The 18,665-nt window shown below is 51.5% G+C and overlaps 1 protein-coding gene across 3 annotated transcripts in view; it reads right to left on the bottom strand.

Moving 5' to 3' along the window:
• The window catches only part of LTBP2 (latent transforming growth factor beta binding protein 2), a 95,918-nt gene extending 80,726 nt beyond the window's left edge, over positions 1 to 15,192 (bottom strand). Inside the window, exons 1-2 of one of the 3 annotated variants that reach the window (XM_033108394.1) lie at positions 14,005 to 15,192; positions 6,457 to 6,527 (exon numbers count right to left, since the gene is read on the bottom strand). In XM_033108394.1, the coding sequence (XP_032964285.1) occupies positions 6,457 to 6,527; positions 14,005 to 14,498 (565 nt within the window). In that variant the 5' untranslated portion in view covers positions 14,499 to 15,192. The remainder of the gene's footprint in view (positions 1 to 6,456; positions 6,528 to 14,004) is intronic. The other 2 variants (XM_033108393.1, XM_033108392.1) reach the window with 2 other exon arrangements.
• Positions 15,193 to 18,665: the final 3,473 nt, after the last annotated feature.

The raw sequence follows: 18,665 nt of genomic DNA, 5'->3' as shown, positions 1-18,665 counted from the left end.
GGCCCCCAGGTGTGTCTGGCTCCAGCATTCAGGTGGATTGGAGATGCTTTTAATAGGGGATGGAAGACCCTATAGGGTGGGTTGTTGGCTCAGAGGGAAGGAAACCACGAGCTCGTTTTGGACAAGTTGTGGTGGGGTTGTCTGCGAGGCCTCAAGAGCAGATGTCGAGTGGGCAGTGGGATGAAGGAGTCTGGAGGTTGGAGGAGAGATCTGGCTGAAGATATACATAAATCGGGGTGTCGTCAGCCCGGAGACGATGTTTACATCCCTGGGAATGCATTAGGTCATTCCAGGAGCGGTGCAGCGAGAAAGAACAGAAGAGGACCCAGGACTAGTTCTGGGAAGCCACATGTCGTTGCTGGGTAGAGGAAAGGCAGCAGCAGGAGGGACCCGGACAGAGAGTCGGTGACGGCCACTCACAGGGTGAAAGGGTTGGAAGTGTTTAGTGTGGTGCCTGGCAGAGGGAGCATTGCTCTACTCATATTATTGCTGCATGTTAATTGTCTGGTATGGTGCCTACTGGTGCTTGGCTTGCCTCCCATGCCCCCCCCTTCACATGGGGGATTTGGGAGATCTGGGGAAAGTCCTGGGGCAGCCCCACATTAAGATGTTGGGTAGAAAAGGAGAAGCCAGCTACGGAGGCAAGAAGAGGCAGCTGGGGATGAATGGAGGAAACTACCAGGGCCCCATGGAATCATACACACACTCCGTCCCTTAACAAGCACATGTCAAGTAGATAGAGAAGGCTCGCACTGCGCTGCTATGGACAGGACACAGTCCCCGGCCTCAGGGGGCACCTGGGTAAGAACAGCTCCTAAGTTAGGGGGCATGGACCTACTCACCAGAAAGACCTAAGGCGCCTGTAGGTGGTGGTGGTGGTGGGGAGATGGACGGCCTCTTGCTGGGACTGCACCCTTCATGTCAGCTGGGTCATGTGATTTCCCCCTTAGCCACCTCCCTCCTTCCTCTACACCACTCTCTTGGACTCCTGAGTCTCACAGGATGGTCATGCAGAGATGAGCCATGCAGAGGCTCCAGCTTCTGTCTCCTGGTGGTTCCTAATCAGTGAAGGACCTGCAAATCATATCCCTGCGCTGACCCTTTTCCCTAACGTTTCTTCAGCTCTCACCATTACGAGGCCCTGGGCGCATTTCTTCACATGTATCTCTTCTCTTGAGTGTTATGACTAACACAGGTACTATTCTCATCCCCATTCGACATATGGAAAAACTGAGGTTGAGAGTGGCCAAGCAGTTGCCTAAGATCACCATGCTAGTAAGTGATGGAGCAAGGGTTTGAACCCAGGGAATCTGGCTCCAAAGTTGCGGCTCTTACCCATCTGTCCATAGTCTTTCCCTTTGGGGTGGGGTCATTACAGGGCTGGGATGAGTGGTCCAGGGAAGCTCCCTCAGGGAAGCCAAGGAGAGACCAGATCAGGAGCGATGGAGCCCTCGTAGCACTGAGATATGAACCAGAATGAAACTACGCAGAGGCTCTGGACCAAGAAGATACGAGCAAATGCCCAGGCCCACTCCAGGATCTCCTGAACACTGTAGGGAGTTTCCCGGCAGCACTGATAGACCTGGGGTCTCAGACACAGACCTGGGACAGGCCCCGTATTATTCGGTCCACACTTACTGAGCCTTTTACTTTGTATCCAGTGAACACTTGCCACGTATTGTGCAGCATGCGGGGGGGTGGGCCGGGAGATACAGTCCCTGCCCTCAAATCAAAGCCAAACGTGGGTAGAGCACATCGAACATACCAGGTCTTGAACTGAACATTCAACCTGCATCATCTCTTTGTCTCTTGCAACTCTGTGAGGAGACACTAATATTAGCCACAGTTTACAGGAGAGGAAACTGAGGCACAGAGAGCTTAAGCATCTTGCCGTAGCCACGTAGTTAAGTGGTGGAGCTGGCACTTAAACCCAGGCAGGCAATACAGTCTCCTGGCTCTAGAATAAGACAACAGCCAAAGTTCCAGGTTCTGCTATAAGACTGGGACAAATAGTTGCCCTCATCTGTAAATGGAATAAAGATAAAATCTAACTTATAGGGTGGTTGTGAGGATTAAAAATTAATAATGTAAAGTCCTGACCCCCTGGAAGAGCTACTGAGTAGTATCTTTGTTAATCCTCAAAAACAGCTCTATACAGTAGATTGCTATACCCACTGTTTGGCTGAGGCTGCATGTCTAGAAGAGGACCCGTCACTTGCCTGAGGACACAGGGCTGGGATTCAAGCCTATGACTCCTTGAATCTGTCACCAGAATCCGAAGCACATGCTCTGAAGCTTGAGCCTTCCTGCTGGGGGTGGGGGGAATGTAGTGCACCCAGCCCCCTCCCCAACAGCTGCAGGGACTCCCTCTGGCCTCTCCAGAGCAGCAGCAGTGTCTGTGCAGTTAGGCTGAGACAAATTCAAAGAATTCTTCCAATCATCTTCTCCAGGGTGAGCCTCAGAAGCCCCCAAAGCCTGTGTGTGTACTGGGGTGTGAGTCAGTATGGACAGACTGGACAGTTTTCCAAAAGTCCTAACTGTAAACAGGACCCCAGCACCCCACCCTCTACAGTCCTCAGCTGAGCGGGCCGGACAGCCTCAGTCCGCTGTCTCCACAAATGCATAAACACATACATGGTGTGGCAGAGCTGGCAAAGCCACAGAAGGAAAGGCAGATACCAAGACGACAGGAAGAGATGAGGGCCCCGCTCAAGACCCTGCCAAGGTGGAGGGAGGAGCTGTGGCTCCAATAATAGCCACCTGTGGACATAGTGACTCCCCAAGGTCCAGGGACTGGCAGGGGTGAAGGAAGGGGCCTGCCAGGGGGATGGTCGGTATGTACCAGCAACCTAGGATTCTGTGAGAGGAGGCAAGAGGAGGCCAGGGGGTGGCCCAGGGGCAAGGGCTCCTCACTCCCTGGGCATGGACATTGGGTTGGACCCACAGATATCTGGAGAGACCAGGAAATGGACTAGGTCGACACACGGTTCTGGGACTAGACTTCATTCTTGGCAATTGGGAGGATGACACACACCCATCCTGGTCAACCCTCCTCTCCTGCTGGCCGAGGAGTCACCCCATATATGTGAAACTGCTCGGACAGAGGCATGAGCATTCCCAGGCATTGCCAGTCTTGGCTCCAGCCAAGAGGGCAGCTGTGGGAAGGGGAGAGGGAGACACAAACCACTGGGGGAAGCAGGAGAGCCAGCTGACAGGGTGCAGAGCCAAGAGTTCCACATTCTACAGATCTCGGGACCCAGACATCCAGGGCCAAGGCCCCACAGCCTAAGTGGTTCTTGTCAGGCTCATTAGCAGCAAGACAGCAACAAGCAAACAGCACAGGCCTCGCTCATTAGTACACAGACCTTCCGTAGGCAAACTGACTTCAAGTAGAAAAGACTGACGCCCACTGGCAATTCTTCCAGGAGAGCTGCCAGCCTGCGTGCGTGGGTCAGGGGGCGACCAGGGGAGCAGCAGGGCGAGAGGGCCAGGAGAGAAATAACAGGGTGAGGACCCCCAGGGTGGAGTGGGTATTGGCAGCCCCAGGCTAGGGCACTAGAATGCACACACACGTTGGTTCTGACAATCTGCAGACTCACCCAACCTCGAGTTTCCAGTGTCGAAACTCCAGTTTGGCAGAGACTAACATGGCAAAATCACGTGCAAGTTAGGAAGCTGAGACGCAAGGCCTGTGCCCGGACTCCCTGGGCAGCTGGTGAGAAGCCCACCCCCTCTGAAACCACCCTGTTCCAGCTTCAATTCAAACCTCAGCCACACTCCGCTCAGCTCACTAGAACTTACCAAGGCCCCTCCCCTTCCCCAACCCCAAATCCCTTCCCAGGCCTCCAGAGTCTCCCAAGGCCCTGCTACTCAAAGTGGGGTCCCTGAAACCAGCAGGAACAGCATCCCCTGGGAGCTTGTTAGAAGTAGAGACTGTCCAGCCCCATCCCGGACCTGCTGAATCAGAATCTACACTTTAATAAGATCCCAGAGGATTCAGGGGAACATTCAAATTTGAGATCCCCCCCAGGGCAGATCTTCCTACAGTGTCTTCAGCTCTAGCACGAATCACCTAGGGGTCTTAAAAAAAATCACCAATGCCCAGGTCCCAGCCCGAGCGCTTCTGTTAAGCATAAAACCACCTGACTACCCACATCCCTGGCTTCTCTTTCCCAGGGGAGTCACTGATTTTGAGTCACAGATCCTCTTCTCACGAGCTGTGTGACCTTGTGCAAGTCACTACCTCTCTGAGGTTCACTGTCTTCATCTTTAAAATTATCAGACGTCCCTCCGCCACTCTTCCCCCCTGCCACAGAGGGTCTGTCCTCTGACAGCCCCCACTAATTCAGGGTTCCTGAGAAGGAAAGAATTTTCAGGCAGTAGATCTGCTTTGCTGTTTGTTTTGTAGTTTGGGATTTTGATTTCTTTAATGGGAGAGCCTTCGAGAGACCGAAGATTCTGCCTGAGCTTCATTATCACATAGGGAGAGGTCAGGGCCAGCAGGTGTGAGGCAGAGCTGAGAGCTTGGTAAGCCAAAATCCCCATCGCCGCAGGACTGGAAGCAGCCCATCTCTCTACCTCGTCCCCATCCTGTCCCCCTCTCGGGGGATGTCAGACCAGACATGAGGGCCTCCATCAGGGCTGGGAGCACCACAGATTTTGTCACGCACCTGGAAACCCTCAGACTGCAAAGGGCCTGGGGGCTTGTCCTTGGGCAGGAAGGGGTGCTGGTGAGACAGGCTTTGCAGCCAGGCTTACGGTCTGGCAGAAGGTAGTGGCAGTTCCAGGAGGGACAGTCAGGGGAGCTCTTGGAGCTGTCATATAGAACTGAGGAGCTGACAGGGGCTAAAAAGGGGCCCTGGGTGTGAGAGGGAAAGGCCCAAGGGGCTCCCTAAAACCCCCATATCTGTTATCACCTGTGGGGATTCCAAACTCCAGAAGGCCCAGCCTCAGTTGGTGTTGGAAGAGAACAAAGCCTCGTAGAGAAGAAAACAGGGCTCTGGAGTCAGACTGCCTGGATCCAGTCCTGCTCCAGCACGTGTGGTAGAATATCCGGGGCCATGTTTCCCAGCTAACATGAGCCTCAGTATCCTCATCTGTAAGTGGGGGCGATCAGTGAATACTCATGTTATAGGATTATTGAGAGGCTTAGCTAAGACATGTACGTGAGGAGCTTAGTACAGTGTTGGGCACATAGTGAATCCTCAGCTGTTAGCTAGTGGTGTAGTAGCAGCAGCAGCAGAAATGGTAGTAGTAGTAATGGTGGTAGCAGTCATAATGGTAGTAGAAGTAGTAATAGTAGTAATTGTAGTAACAGTGGTAACAAAATTAATAGTAGTAACAGTAGCAGTAATGGTAGTAGTATGTGGTCGTGGTACTAATAATGGTAGTACTACTATTAGTAGTGGGGTAGTACAGTAATGGTACTAGCAGTAGTAGTACTAGTAATGGCAGTGATGGTGGTGGTGGTAGCAGTAATGGTGAGACTACTACTGCTAGTAGTAGTAGTAATAATAATAATGGTGGTAGTAGTAGTAGTAATGGTGGTGGTGGTAGTAGTAGTAATGGTGGTGGTGGTGGTGGTAGTAGTAGTACACTGTCATCCTCAGTTCACAGATGTAGAACATGAGGCCCAGAAAGTACAGTAAGGCATCTGACAGCAGGATATAGTGATTAAGAAGAGAGACCCTGGAGTCAAGTTACCTGAGTTCAAATCCTGCCATTTCTGGGTCATGTGACTTGTCTATGCCTCAGTGTCCTCATCCTCCAAATAGGCTATGTAAGTGCACGTTGCGTAAAGTGAGTATTGCGTGGGTATTGGCTCTTGTCATTGTTACTGCCTCCGACACCATCCGTGGAGGCTTGGGCATAGAGCCCCTGGCTCCTCCTGCCTTACTTCTTGCTTTCCACGTAACTAAGATGAGTGGTCTCTCTTTTCCTCTATCTGGGCCAGCCAGCCAGCCTTCAGAGCAGTCCAGAGAGGGCTGTGCCAGACACGGAATCAGAGCCTCGACTGACCGTCCTGGCAGGATGCCTGACAGAGGCCAGGATCAGTGGGGCCAAAACAGAGGTGGATTCCCATAGCACACACTGTGAACGGTGCCCCTGGAAATGTGCAACGCAGAGGCTCTGGGTCAGCCACATTCTACAGACCACAAGAGCATGTGGGCACATAAGGGACAGAATAAGCAGGGTGCCAACACAGTGGGGCAGCAGGGAGGGAATGCAAGGAGCTTTAAAAACATGAGTGCTGATTGTATTTGAGAAGGTGTTTTCAGTTGGAGGCATTTTTAAATCTCCTCCCTTCCACAGCACATTGCCTCCACTGTGGAGAGAAGCTGCATCCTCAGGAGACAGACTAGGGAAGACACTTTCGCTCCAGGTTCTGGAGTCCCCATGCCCAGCCCACTTTGAAGGAGAGAGAAGGAGAAGGGTAGATGGGGTGGAGGCACTCACGTTTGATACAGTGGTTGGTGCTGTTTGCTGTGGTCCACCCTGGGCAGCACTGTCCCCCACACACGTTCCTCCTGTGGAGTCACCAAAACAGGGTCAGGCATAAGGACGCTCAGACAGGACTATTCCCAGGGCCCCTCTGAATGGTCCCGCTCTCTCACAGGTAAAACCTAGGAGGACACTGCCAGGCTGGGCAGACTGTCCCCCTTATCTAAGGAGGCTGCACAGCCTGGGATCCTGCAAATCTAATAGGAAATACTGACTCACCATTCTCTGCAGGATCTTGGGAAACCTCACTCGCTCCATCTGTACAATACCAGAGATAACACCTGCCTGACTGGGTTGTCGTGAAGATTAAACGAGATAGGGATATATAGCACCTGACACGAGCAAGCACTTCACAGGACAATAGCGACCGAGAACATGAAGATGATCAAAAAGCAAGTTCAGAGAGATTCAGTCACTTGCCAAGGCTACACAATAAGCGAGTGCCAGAGCTGGATTTAAACTGGAGCTGACCCAACTCTAAGTCATGCTCCAACTCTACATTGCCTCTCACCGAAGATAAACACCATGGTTCTTGCCCAACAGATGATGACAATCCAAGGGAAGCTAGAAGACACATAAAAGTGTCTTAAGGACATACATATGCATCACCTGCCAACAAATCACACTGGGAGGAGCCTTAGCCCTTGGGCAGGCTGGTGCGTGGTAAGACTGAGCATGGGGACCTAGAATTTCTATTTAAGAGGGGTTTATAAGGTGGCAAGCTGGTAGGAAGATGGGGCTGGAGATTTGGGGTAAGCCGCCTCTGCATAAGGAGCACGCTGTTCTAACTTTGGCGGGCTGATGGGACTTACTTTCTGGGGGAGAGTCCTTCTCCCATCTACTCTTTAGTGCTGGCACTGAGGGCACCCACAGGAGTCACTGACCTGCGGCAACGGCTGGGGCACTCACACAACTCGCCCAAACTCTTCTTTCAGGTGTCTGGTCAGGCCCCCTGCCGCACCAGCAGGTGTCACCAGCCCTGACTCTCAATCTAAAGACCCAAATGCTTGGACCTCGGTGACTTCCCTAGAAGGGCTCTTCCTGGAGAAGACCTCTGGGGGCCTGACGCCTGCTCAGCCTGGGCGGGGTGCTGGCCTGTGGACCCCATCATTAGCATTGGAAATGATCTACCAAGCACTCACTGAAACTCAGTGAGGGTGAGTGGGTGGCAGAGGTACAGAGGAGAGTCAGGGTAAAGAACAGAGCCGGGGCTGTTCCTGTGACCTCTGTGGCCAGCATGATGAGCATCTGGTCCCACTTAGGAGTTTGTTTGACATTTGAGTGGACCCCAAAGTTTGTGTGGTTTTGTAGCCTTACAAAATATTCAAAATAAATTCCTGCAGCTGGAAAAAGCTTAGGCTCATTCCTGACCCTTTGGCCCAATGTTGTGGGGAGCTGCCTCCCAAGGAGCTCCCAGAATGTCCCCCTAGCCAAAGGCTGTGCCATTCCAGCCACCTCGAAGCCTCTCTGGACTGCTGCCTTCAGCAGCTTCCGGCACCTAGACAGGCTCCTTTCCATCAGGGCACAAGCCCTGGGTTCTGGGAAGGGGCTGGACCTCATACCCAGGGTTTCTGAGCGCGTGCCCTGGTGGAAGGGGAAACTGCTCATCCATTTGCAAGTCACGACCCTTGTGGTGGTGACAAGGCCTCTCAGAGGCCTGAGAGGTCTCCAAAGGAAACAGAGTGCATGCCCTGGGCGTTTTCTAGGGCCTGAGGGGCCAGCCTGCCTGAGCGATCATTGCATGGAGCCCAGCCCAAGGAGGCCCCCTGAGCTGGCTGTCACCTCAGACGCCTTTAGGATGGTTTTGCAGCTGACTGTAGGAGGACAGTAGCGAGGCCTGATAAGTCCAGTGCCCATCTGACAGCCTACATAGTCTTCACATTATTGACTATATCCCCCACACTGTATTTCATATCCCTGTGACTATTTTGTGACGACCAGTTTGTTTGCCTGCCTGCCAATGGTGGAGCTGAGGACAGGCCGGTGGGGGGCAGGCTGAGCCTGGAAGGGCCCTCACGAGGGATTCAGGCTCTCAGCGAAGTCCTCTGAGGATCCTTTCTAGGCCAGTATAGAGTCTTGGGTAGAGGCCCGGGGATGTGGCCAGCAGGGAGATGACCATTTAGTGGCCTCTGGCTAGCTGGCAAGAGTAAATAGCCTGACTAACTGGAGTATATGACTCAGGGCTTCTGACTTCCTGGGAGGAACCACTCAGAGACCATATGAACCCAAACTTCCAGGTGACACCACTTAGCAAACGTTAGCCCACTATGCAGCCTCATTGCCCAGTCCTCGAGGACACTTCTGGCTAACAGCCTGGGATGGTTGCTGCTCCCCCTGGGACAAATCGGATCACACCGATCCTTTGTCTAAAACCTGCCATGGCTCTCCACTGGCCTCTACGAAGCTGCCCAGGCCCCCACCCCCTGTGGAGTTTAATTAACATCACCACCCCTCCCTCATCTGCATGACCACCCACAACCAAGGCCGTGATCCTCCGAGGACAGTTTGTCATCCCCCAGGTGCACTCTATGTGGTCACATTTTGATGCCTTTGCTTAAGCTGCTCTCTGCCTAGAATACTTTCCCTCTCTTCCTTGACATCAAAATCCTTTGCATACTCCAAGACTTACAGATCAAATGCTACCTCCTTTGTGTAAAACCTCCCCTAACAGTTACTACCCAGCCTTCTCCATTCTCCATCTCCTGTGATCTTAGTGCTGATTGTCCCAGGTTGTTGGCTGTATGGGTCGCTGTCTTGACTATCTTGAGGGTTCTTTCTTTTTCTTTTAATTTTTAAAGATTGATTTCAGGTGTACAAAACAACACAATGATGAGACATTTACACCCCTCACAAAGTGATAACCCCACCAAGTCTACTATACATCTGACAGCGTGCACAGCCATTATAACACCATAGCTTATATTCCCTATGCTGTACTTTACATCCCATGGCCATATATATATATATGTATACGTATATATATATATATATATTTAATTATATATAATTATAGTTGACAGCCAATATTATTTTATATTAGTTTAAGTGTACAGCGCAGTGGTTAGGCATTTATATGATCTATGAAGTGATCCCCTGAGAAGTCCAGTGCCCATCTGACACCCTACATAGTCTTCACATTATTGACTACATCCCCCACACTGTATTTCATATCCCTGTGACTATTTTGTGACGACCAGTTTGTACCTCTGAATGCCTTCACCTTCTCACCCATCCTGCAACACCCTTCCCATCTGGGAACCATCAGTTTGTTCTCTGTATCTATGAGTCTATTTCTGTTTTGTTTGCTCATTTATTCTGTTCTTTAGATTCCACATACAACTAAGATCATGTGGTATTTGTCTTTCTCAGTCTGACTTATTTCACTTAGAATAATATCCTCTAGGTCCATTCATGTTGTTGCAAATGCTAAGAATTCTTTTTTATGGCAGAGTAATACTCCATTGTACAAATGTACCATAATTTCTTTATGCAATCATCTATTGATGGGCATTCCAGTTGTTTCTATATCTTGGCTACTTTGAACAGCACTGCAATAAACATAAGGGTGCATATATTTTTTCATATTAGCGTCTTGGATTTCTTTGGATAAATACCTAGGAGTGGAATTTCTAGGTTATAAAGTTGTTCTATTTTTCATTTTTTGAGGAACCTCCATACTGTTTCCATAGTGGCTGTACCAATCTGTAATCCCACCAACAGCGCACGAGGGTTCCCTTTTCTCCTCATCCTCACCAACACTTGTTCTTTGTTTTGAAGGTTTTTTCCACATTCCTCTTTGTGCCTCTAGAGTCTAACACAGTGCCTCACACGTGGGGTACACTTAATACTTCTTTGTTTCACTTAATCCAGTGCTTCCCAAAAAGTGGATGAGCAACACTGAGGGCAGGAAAATGGGTTTTGGGTTTCCACAATCACAGCATTCAACAATGCTGAGTCACCTGGTGAGCAAGTGATTCTCATTTCTAGCCTTATTAGATCAGTGAAAAAAGTCTGTTTGAGGTTAAGTCTTCAAGCCAGGTCCTTTCCCCAACACTTGCCAGTCTCCCTTTTCAATAGGGAGCACGCAGGACTGAGTTTCCTAAGATAAAGGTGTGTGACTAGAATTTGAGAACATTTTGTTTTCATTTCAATTTTCCTACACTTACCTTCTTCTCTTCATGACCAGTAGTTCTATTTTCAACTTATGATAGTGACACAAAGTTTCCTTGAATATGAATTTATTTATGTAGAAAAATGAGTCAAGCACTGTTTGTAACAGCAAAAAAAAAATTAATTCATTTAAATGTCCAAAAACTGGAGGATGAAAAAATAAACTGTGGTATATTCAGACAGTGGCATAATATACAACAGTTTAAATGAATAAACTTGGATTAACTATATTAACATGGTTAAATCTCAAAAATCGAATGAGGAGGAGGAGGAAAGACAACTTGTAAAAAAGGATAATACAGTATGGTATCACTTATCTATGCTTAAAATATGTAAAACAAATTATGTATTTTATGGGTGCATGTATTTATAGTAATAGTATAAAAACATACTTTGGAATCATAAGTAAATTTAGGGTAGTGGTTGACTCTGGGGAGAGAAGGAGGCAAATTTATAGAGGAAATCTCAACTAAAGAAATTAGAAGCAAAATATGCCAAAATATTAAGGTTTGATGAAGCTGGATTGTGAGTTATATTATATCCAATACATTTTGTATGTTTGTACGAAACTTCGTAATATATAATACTTTAAAATAAATAAAACACAACATCCTGTTGACTTAACAGTACATACATTTAAAGAACAATAATAGAGCAAGAGGGAAAAGACAGAGAAAATGTGAGGATGGTATGCCGTGAAGCTAGTTCAAGAAACCCTGAATATTGTGAAACAATGACTTAAAAAGTCCCCTATAGACTGTAAATTTCATTCGTGCAGGAACTGTGTCTGCTCTGGTTCGTTGTGTGCAATAAGTCCCCACTACATTGCCAGTTCCATGAGCAGAGAAGCTGTGTTCACCACTGTGATATCCCCTCCCTCTAGCACAGTGCCTGGCATAGGAGGTCCTCCAAATACTTATTGAATGAATATAGAATCCCCAGCAGTGTTGATGTAATTCCCAACTTCACCAGCAGGTGGCACTTGGTTCTTGGCCCTGAGCAACCCACAAGGCAATTGCCAGAGAGGTCAGCCTGGCCAAGAGCCATGAGCCAGAATGGACCTGGGTAGAGGAAGCCCATTAACAAGATTGCCAATCAGCCCCTTCCCTGTTGACTTGGAGTGGCTGGCTGGAGTGCCAAAGGAACCTGTCCTTTATCAAAGTTGCAGAAAATAAAAATAAATCTGGGGAAGGAGCCAAACCCAGCATGTGATATGATGTGTGCACCTGCATATGGCAGGTGCTTGTGGGTGGCACTTGTGCACATCTACCAGCCTGATTGTTGTGACAATCTGCTTTGCTCGTCATCACCTCATTTCACGACTTCTAATAGTGCTCTCTGCCACCCCCACCCTTTGCTATCCCACCTTCCCCCAGTCCCCACCTAAATGCCTATGGTTTCAGCCCCTCCATGATCTGGCCTAATCTATGCCTCCAGCCTCACGCCCATGGCTCTCTACAGGTGCAGTCCTGCCCAGGTCAATGCCAACAATGAGAAGCTCTTGTCTTTGGGCAGTGCTATACCTCTAGGCCTCACCCCTGCCACCTCCTCTATGCTTCTTCACACGCTGCCCATGGAGTGCCAGGGGGTCCAGCTCACAGGGCCTCCTTCTGCTCTGAGCTCCTAAGCCACAACTGTCCCGTTCCTTCATGCTTACCATGAAGCTTCCGGTACTAGAAAGCACATTCCCTGGTACATATCTGTCCACTTCTCTAACTCGGTTTTAAGTGATTGAGTTGCTCTCCTGGCAGGAGCAATGCCTTTATCTCTGGGGCCCATCCACGATCCCATGCTCTGCACACTTGCTCTTAAGACGCATGTGTTCATTTGCACAGGCCAGGAAAGGAAAATAGTGAGACATGGCAAGGTGCTCCATTAACGCTTGTTTGCTGATTCTATGTGTAAGTGGCTTGGCAGTACATGGGTCTACTCTCTGCCTGCTTGAAGCTGGACCTTCTGTGGGCAGCAGGGAGTTCACTCACTCGTTCAACAGTTACTTTATGTGCGTCACCTACATGCAGGCACTCTTCTAGGCACTGGTAACACAGCAATGGACCAAACAAAGCCTCTGCATTCAGAGAACTTACATTAGCATGTGCTGGGAGACCAGACCATAAACACAGAAACAAAAACAGAAATATAATATGTCAGATGGGAATAAGTGCTATGAAGAAGCTATATAAAGCAGGGTGAAGGGAGAAAGAGGGTGGGGCAGGAGTAGTCTGCGAAGGCCTCTCTGGGTAGACATCTGAATGAAGCAGTGAATCCTGCTGAGTGTGGGAGAAGAGTGCTGCCGCCAAGGAAAACAGGAATGAAAAGGCCGTAAGAGTGTCCTGGGGAGTGGAACTGGTGTGCACCAGGAGTAAACCATACTGGTAAATCAGGCCCAAGCCACGAGGGCTGCCAGGTTCCTTTCCAGCCTCCCGGATGGTGCCCCCACCCAATCGGGCACTTCCTGGGGCTCCTGTGCCGTCCATGCTGGCCATACCTGACAAACCTGGCAAGGCTGAGCGCCCTGCAGCCAGGATGATCCCCGACTGGGGAACTGGGGGCACTGGGGAGACTGCCCACGCTGCGAGGGTGCCCCAGCGGGGCAACGGGTGTTGCCCCAGGAGAGGGGAAAAAATCAATTGCAGCGTTGGGGAGAGGCTTAGCCCTGCAAAGTGCGCCCGTCACGCTGACATCTAGTTGCACAGACGGACACACAGATCCACTCCCCCATGTAACCACTGTGCGGCATCCACGCCGGGGGCAAGTTTCCAGTCCAAAGTGCCCTCGAGCCTACCTGCGCCCATCCCCACGTTCAACAATCCTTGTGCCCAGGCCAACCTGCGCCCCAACCAAAACATTTCCCCCCAATGCACAGGCTTCGCTGCCAGCTCCCTTCCCAGAGATGCATCTGCCTTCGCACTTTGGAGCCTCCGACATCCTCCACCTACCCGCCTTCTGTGCCCACTGAACCTCCTCTGGGCCTCAAGTGCCCGGAACGCCCACCCTGCGGCCCTCTCCCGCCTCCTTCTCGGACCCCAGCAGCACAGCCGGCGTCCGCGGGCACCGGTTAGCCGAAAGCGGACGAATGCAGAGGCGCATTAGGAAAGGATCTAACGTTGGGTCTCGGAAAGCTGGTACGAAAAGGTGAGGATGTTGTTTCTTTCCCCTAAACTCTTCGAAAGTGGTCTCGGTGCTGTTTCCCTGCAGTACTGAGGCCAGAGGGAGGAAGGGCAGAGCCCAGCACCCTCTCCTCTCGCCCGCATTAGCCCTCCAGTAATGAGTGCACAGCCCTAGCCCCAACCCTCGCTTCCCCCAGCCCCCATTTCCCTCCCCAGTGCTCACCCCGTGAGCCGCCCTCGTGGCGGAGTTGGGGGCGCAGCCCGGGTTCGCTGCAGGGTCCTGAGGCGCGGGAGAGCCGGGGCGGCCCGGGCCCGGGGTGCAGGCTGCTGCTGGCCCAGCGGACTGCTTCTCCAGGTCTGCGCAGGTGGCTGGACTCGCCGCAGCTGCTGCGCGCGGGGCGGTCTCCTGGCCTCCGCCTTGCCGGGCCTCCTGGGGCTCCCCCAGCCGGGTTGGGTCTGCTCCGCGGGCGGTGAGCCCGGGACGGGCGCGTCCTGCTCCCGGAACAGGCTGTACACCTTGGCTGCAGCCGCTACAGGGTGGCTGCTCCCGGGGCGCCACAGCCGATTCAAGTCCCTGCCAGCCGGCTCGTATCTTCCTACCCGATCCCTCTGAGCATGACCCATACCCATGAAAAGAGCCAGGGTGAGAGGCAGGAAGCTCCTCCAGGGGTTCCGCAGGGCGCGCCCAGGGTAGGCGGCGGTGGTCGGCGGCTTCATGGTTCTGGGGGCCTCTGGAGAGCAGTGCGCGTGGGGAACAGTGTTGGGGGTGGAAGTTGGTGCGCGAGGCGACCCGCAGGCTGCGCTCGGGTCCCCTCCTGGCGGCCCGCTTCTCCTCGTTTAGGGGGCCCCGAGTCGAACTGGGGGCCAGGCTCTCCCCGGGTTGAGGGCTGGACGGCGGGAGCTGCCTGGGGCTGCAAGCCCTGCGCCTGGGGTCCACGCTGGGTCTCCAGCTGGGCGCGCACCGCGGCTACACCTTCGCGCCTTCTCCGTGTAGCTGTAGCCTTCTGAAGGGGAACCAGAGGGCTTTATTTTTGGAAACCTCTCCGTGTTTTTTCGTCTCTTTTATCCACACCATGCCCCCTCCTCGGAGGGACAGCTCAGCCCCCTCATTACGGGAGAGGGAGAGAGGAATTCCAGCAACACCCACTTTGGCACCGGGAAGCGAGCGGGCGGCGAGGGGGGTTAACCCGTGAGGAGCTGGGGACCGCGCAGGGTGGACCCGAGGGCTGAGAACCGAGATGCCGCCTGCTGGGACAACGGCACCTGAGCCACCTTTGTCCTGTCCTGGGCAAGCTCGAACTGCTGACCTGTCCCGAATATATCTCCCGCCCCTGACCTCAGGGACAAACTCCGGGTTGGATGACCAAGTCTGCAGCCTCGAAGGTCTGAAGGAGGCCAGGAGCGGTACCAAGAACGGTGTGACAGAGACAGGACCCTAGGGACCGGCGTCCGGCCCTTTCGCTTCCCGCTCCGGCCACTGGGGCGTCCGCCTGGCGTGCCGGCCTGCGCTGGGACAGCGCGGGGGTGCTCTGGAAGGTCGCCTGGTCGCGGGAGCGCTGGAAGGTCGCCTGGGGGCGCGCGCCCTCTAGTGGAATTGGCTGCGTCCTTGGCCATCCTGCAGCTTCTAGACAGACCTGCCGCTGCCAGCCGCCCTCACTCCCTCATCTCAGTCCTCTTCCTGTTGCATCAGGGTCCTGCCTGAGGAGATGATGGCGGATCCTGGAAAAGGTGTCTTCTTTTTCACCCAGGCATAGACCTGGAGGATCTGGAATAAGGTCACTCAAGGGGACAGATTGTATCCAAGAGGGGAATTAAATCTTTCCTCAGGCTCAGAGGTCCATCACTTCCTCAGAAATTTCCACAAGGGGGATGAGATTTGCCTCTGATTGATCGGGTGCTCACATCTGGTGTTGGCAGTGAGGGGATGGGGTGCAGGAATGTCAACTGCCACCCATCTGAGCACCTCCAACAATCAGCTCATCATTCACATCCATGGCCCCCTGCCGTAAAGCCTAAAGACTTGGCAACCATGGCTGCCTCTGGTGCATTTCTGTAGCCTACTGTTTCCTGGACAGACAGAGCAGGCAGGAGGGCAACAGTTTACAACTTCTCACACTACGCAAAGGAGAGGCACAGTTAATATCTAACGTTGGAACATAGCCTCAACTCCTGACCTTGTCCTACAAAGCCCTGTATGACTGGCCCTCTCTCTGATCTGTTTCACCTCTTGCAGGAGCACTCACCACTGTACTGTAGCTGCACTGGCCTCTCTGCTCCTTGAACAAGCCAAGTTAATGCCCACTTCCCTCTCCCTGGAACGCTTATCTCCAAGATGTTTATAGGACTAGCTCCTCATCGTTTCTCCTCTCAGCTCAAATATCACCTCCTGGAGTGGCTATCCCTGACCCCCCAGTGCAGACAGCCATCTCGCTCCCAAGTCACCACTTTCTAACACATCCCCTGTTTTACCTTCATGGATGGTATTGGATGGGCTGAACCTGAAGACAACAGGTCTTCAGGACAGTCAGGAAACAGCTGTATTTTTCTCCCCCCACTGTCTTCAACCATATTATGGTGAATTTCCTTTCCCTACTCTCAATCTCAGAGTCTTTGGCTTGCTCTTCCTTCCCTATCAGTCATAAGAACAGTCTCATTTCTATAATTAAGGCCAATTTTCAGGCGCTAAAAAATCTGGTCCTGTCCAAATCAAATCCCCATCCAATTTAATCAATTGTGAATCCAATTTAATACTCCTCCCTGCCTGCCATGGGACTCTCCCCTGGCTTGAGATCCTGTAGTGGATTGTGGTCTGGTTTTCCAACCTCCCTTTTCTGCTGTGGCTCCTCTGTGTCAGATTTGGGGGAGAGGTGTTAGAGGAAAACTGGCAAAGTCTTATGTGGCAGGTGCCCTCAGCTGGCAGGTGCCAAATTCTGGCTCTTTCATGAGCACATATGTGGGTTCCTGGGAGGCTCTCTGCAGGGCCTCCACCCTGCACTGCTCTAGCAGAACACTCTCTGGCCAACTTCTTGAAGACGGCCATATCCCCTGCCCCTCATGGACTTTTCCATCCATGCCAGCAAACTGATGTTGAGTCAGCTGTTCCTCAGGTCATAGAAGCCATTGCAGTCAGGCTCCAGAGTCAGAATTCTCCAGGCCGGAAATGCCCACAAGTCTCTTCATCTACGTGCATCTCCACTTCCTAAAGACATATGTTGGGTTTCCCCAAGAACTTTCTTGCTGTGCTTTGTTACTTTGGGGTGCTTGCAGTTTCCAGCAACTCAGCCAGCATCAGTGGAGGAAGAGTTATGGGGAGTCGTGCTAGCGTCCTCTTCTTGGGGGCCCCCAATCTCTCTGGCTCCCTTTATTTGGTTTACACTGGGGAGTACCCTCAGAGGAAACCTCAGGCCTGCCTGAGTTCTCTACATCAGTTCTCTACATCAATGCTTTCTTCAATACTTTCTTCTGCAACCGTTCTCTACATCAATGCTTTCTTCAATCCCTTTCATTTGTAGACTGGTGTTGAGGGATGTGGCTTGATAGTTGTTGAGCCTGTTCTGCCACGAGTAAAGTGTGTAGTGCTTCTCTTTGGAATGTGAGACTCTTTAGTCCTTATTGTTCTACCCTGTGTCTTCAGCAGAAATTCGAAGACCATACAAAAAATGCTGTTCAACAACTGAAAAAAATCATTGTTGTCTGACTTCCCAAGCCACAATGATAGCTCTGAAGGAATAAATATCTTGGCTACCTGGCTCGCCACTGTTTCCCCAGAACCTAGAACAGTGCTTGACTCTAATAGACAGCCAAGAAATATGACTTCGATGAATGGCTAACAGAATGAATGACAGCACAGTCCCATGAAGTAGGGAGGGCTGGTATTATGAGACCCATTTTAAGAGAGAAAAACTGAGTTCCTGGTGGTAGTTACTGGTCCAAATTCATGTGCTTACTGCCTCGAGGGATCTCCTTGAATTCTGTGCCTTGCATTTTGGGATGAATGCCATTTTGCTTCCCAAAATGCTCCATTCTCTCCCTGAGACACTGCTCCTTCACAACTATGGGAAAGCCTCAGCTCCACACTTCCCTCTCCGTGCCCAGTTGTCCACCCAACTCTTTAGTTCCTGGCTCCCTTCCTCTCCCAACTACCTGCCTGTTCCTTCAGGAGCTCTCCTCTTCATCCCTCCGTGCTCACCTCAGATCCCCATGAGGCTCCCAAGGCCAGAAACCTTGGCATCATCTTCGTCCCTGAGCTATTTTTTCCTCCCGTGTGTCCAAGTCATTATTACTGCTCCGTCTCCTCTGTCTGCACTCCTGGAAGTCTGCCGCCCATTCAGCCTCTACCGCTTGGCCTCAGCCAAAGCCTCAGGCAGACTCACTTCCCTCACCACAAGGCGCCCCTCCTGCTCCTTGGTGAGTACAAGTGGTCCTTGGAAATTCCCATCTTGTTGTCCTGGGAGCCCACAACCTGGCTGATCTACTCGAAAGATTGCGTCTCCTAGTCCCCCATCCCAGTGCCCTCCTCCTCTCCTGCCTTCCACTTACTGCCCGTCCCTCCCTTTCCCTGTAACTATTGGGATTTGTTGGTGCAGCTCTTTAGATCTCCAATCCCATAGACTCTTGAGCTTTTTCTTTCTCTTTTTTAAAGCTGCCAACATTTATGGAACTTAACTATGGTTCAGACACTGTGCTAAGAAGCAAGCTACGTAAATTGGCCCATGTAATCGAATAAAGGCGGCGTTAGTATTTCCATATATACAAAGGAAGAAACTGAGGCTGGGAAAGCTCCGGGCTTGCCCAAGATCACACAGCTGATCTTCAAGCTGCTGCAGGATTCAAACTTTGGGCAATTCCCACCTGTGCCCAAGTCATTAAAACTGCACCACCTTG

This window comes from Rhinolophus ferrumequinum, chromosome 6 (genome assembly GCF_004115265.2).
Source record: "Rhinolophus ferrumequinum isolate MPI-CBG mRhiFer1 chromosome 6, mRhiFer1_v1.p, whole genome shotgun sequence".
NCBI classification, from domain to species: domain Eukaryota; kingdom Metazoa; phylum Chordata; class Mammalia; order Chiroptera; family Rhinolophidae; genus Rhinolophus; species Rhinolophus ferrumequinum.
Note: the sequence above shows the minus strand (reverse complement) of the source record. Positions and strands in the feature narration are given on the sequence as shown.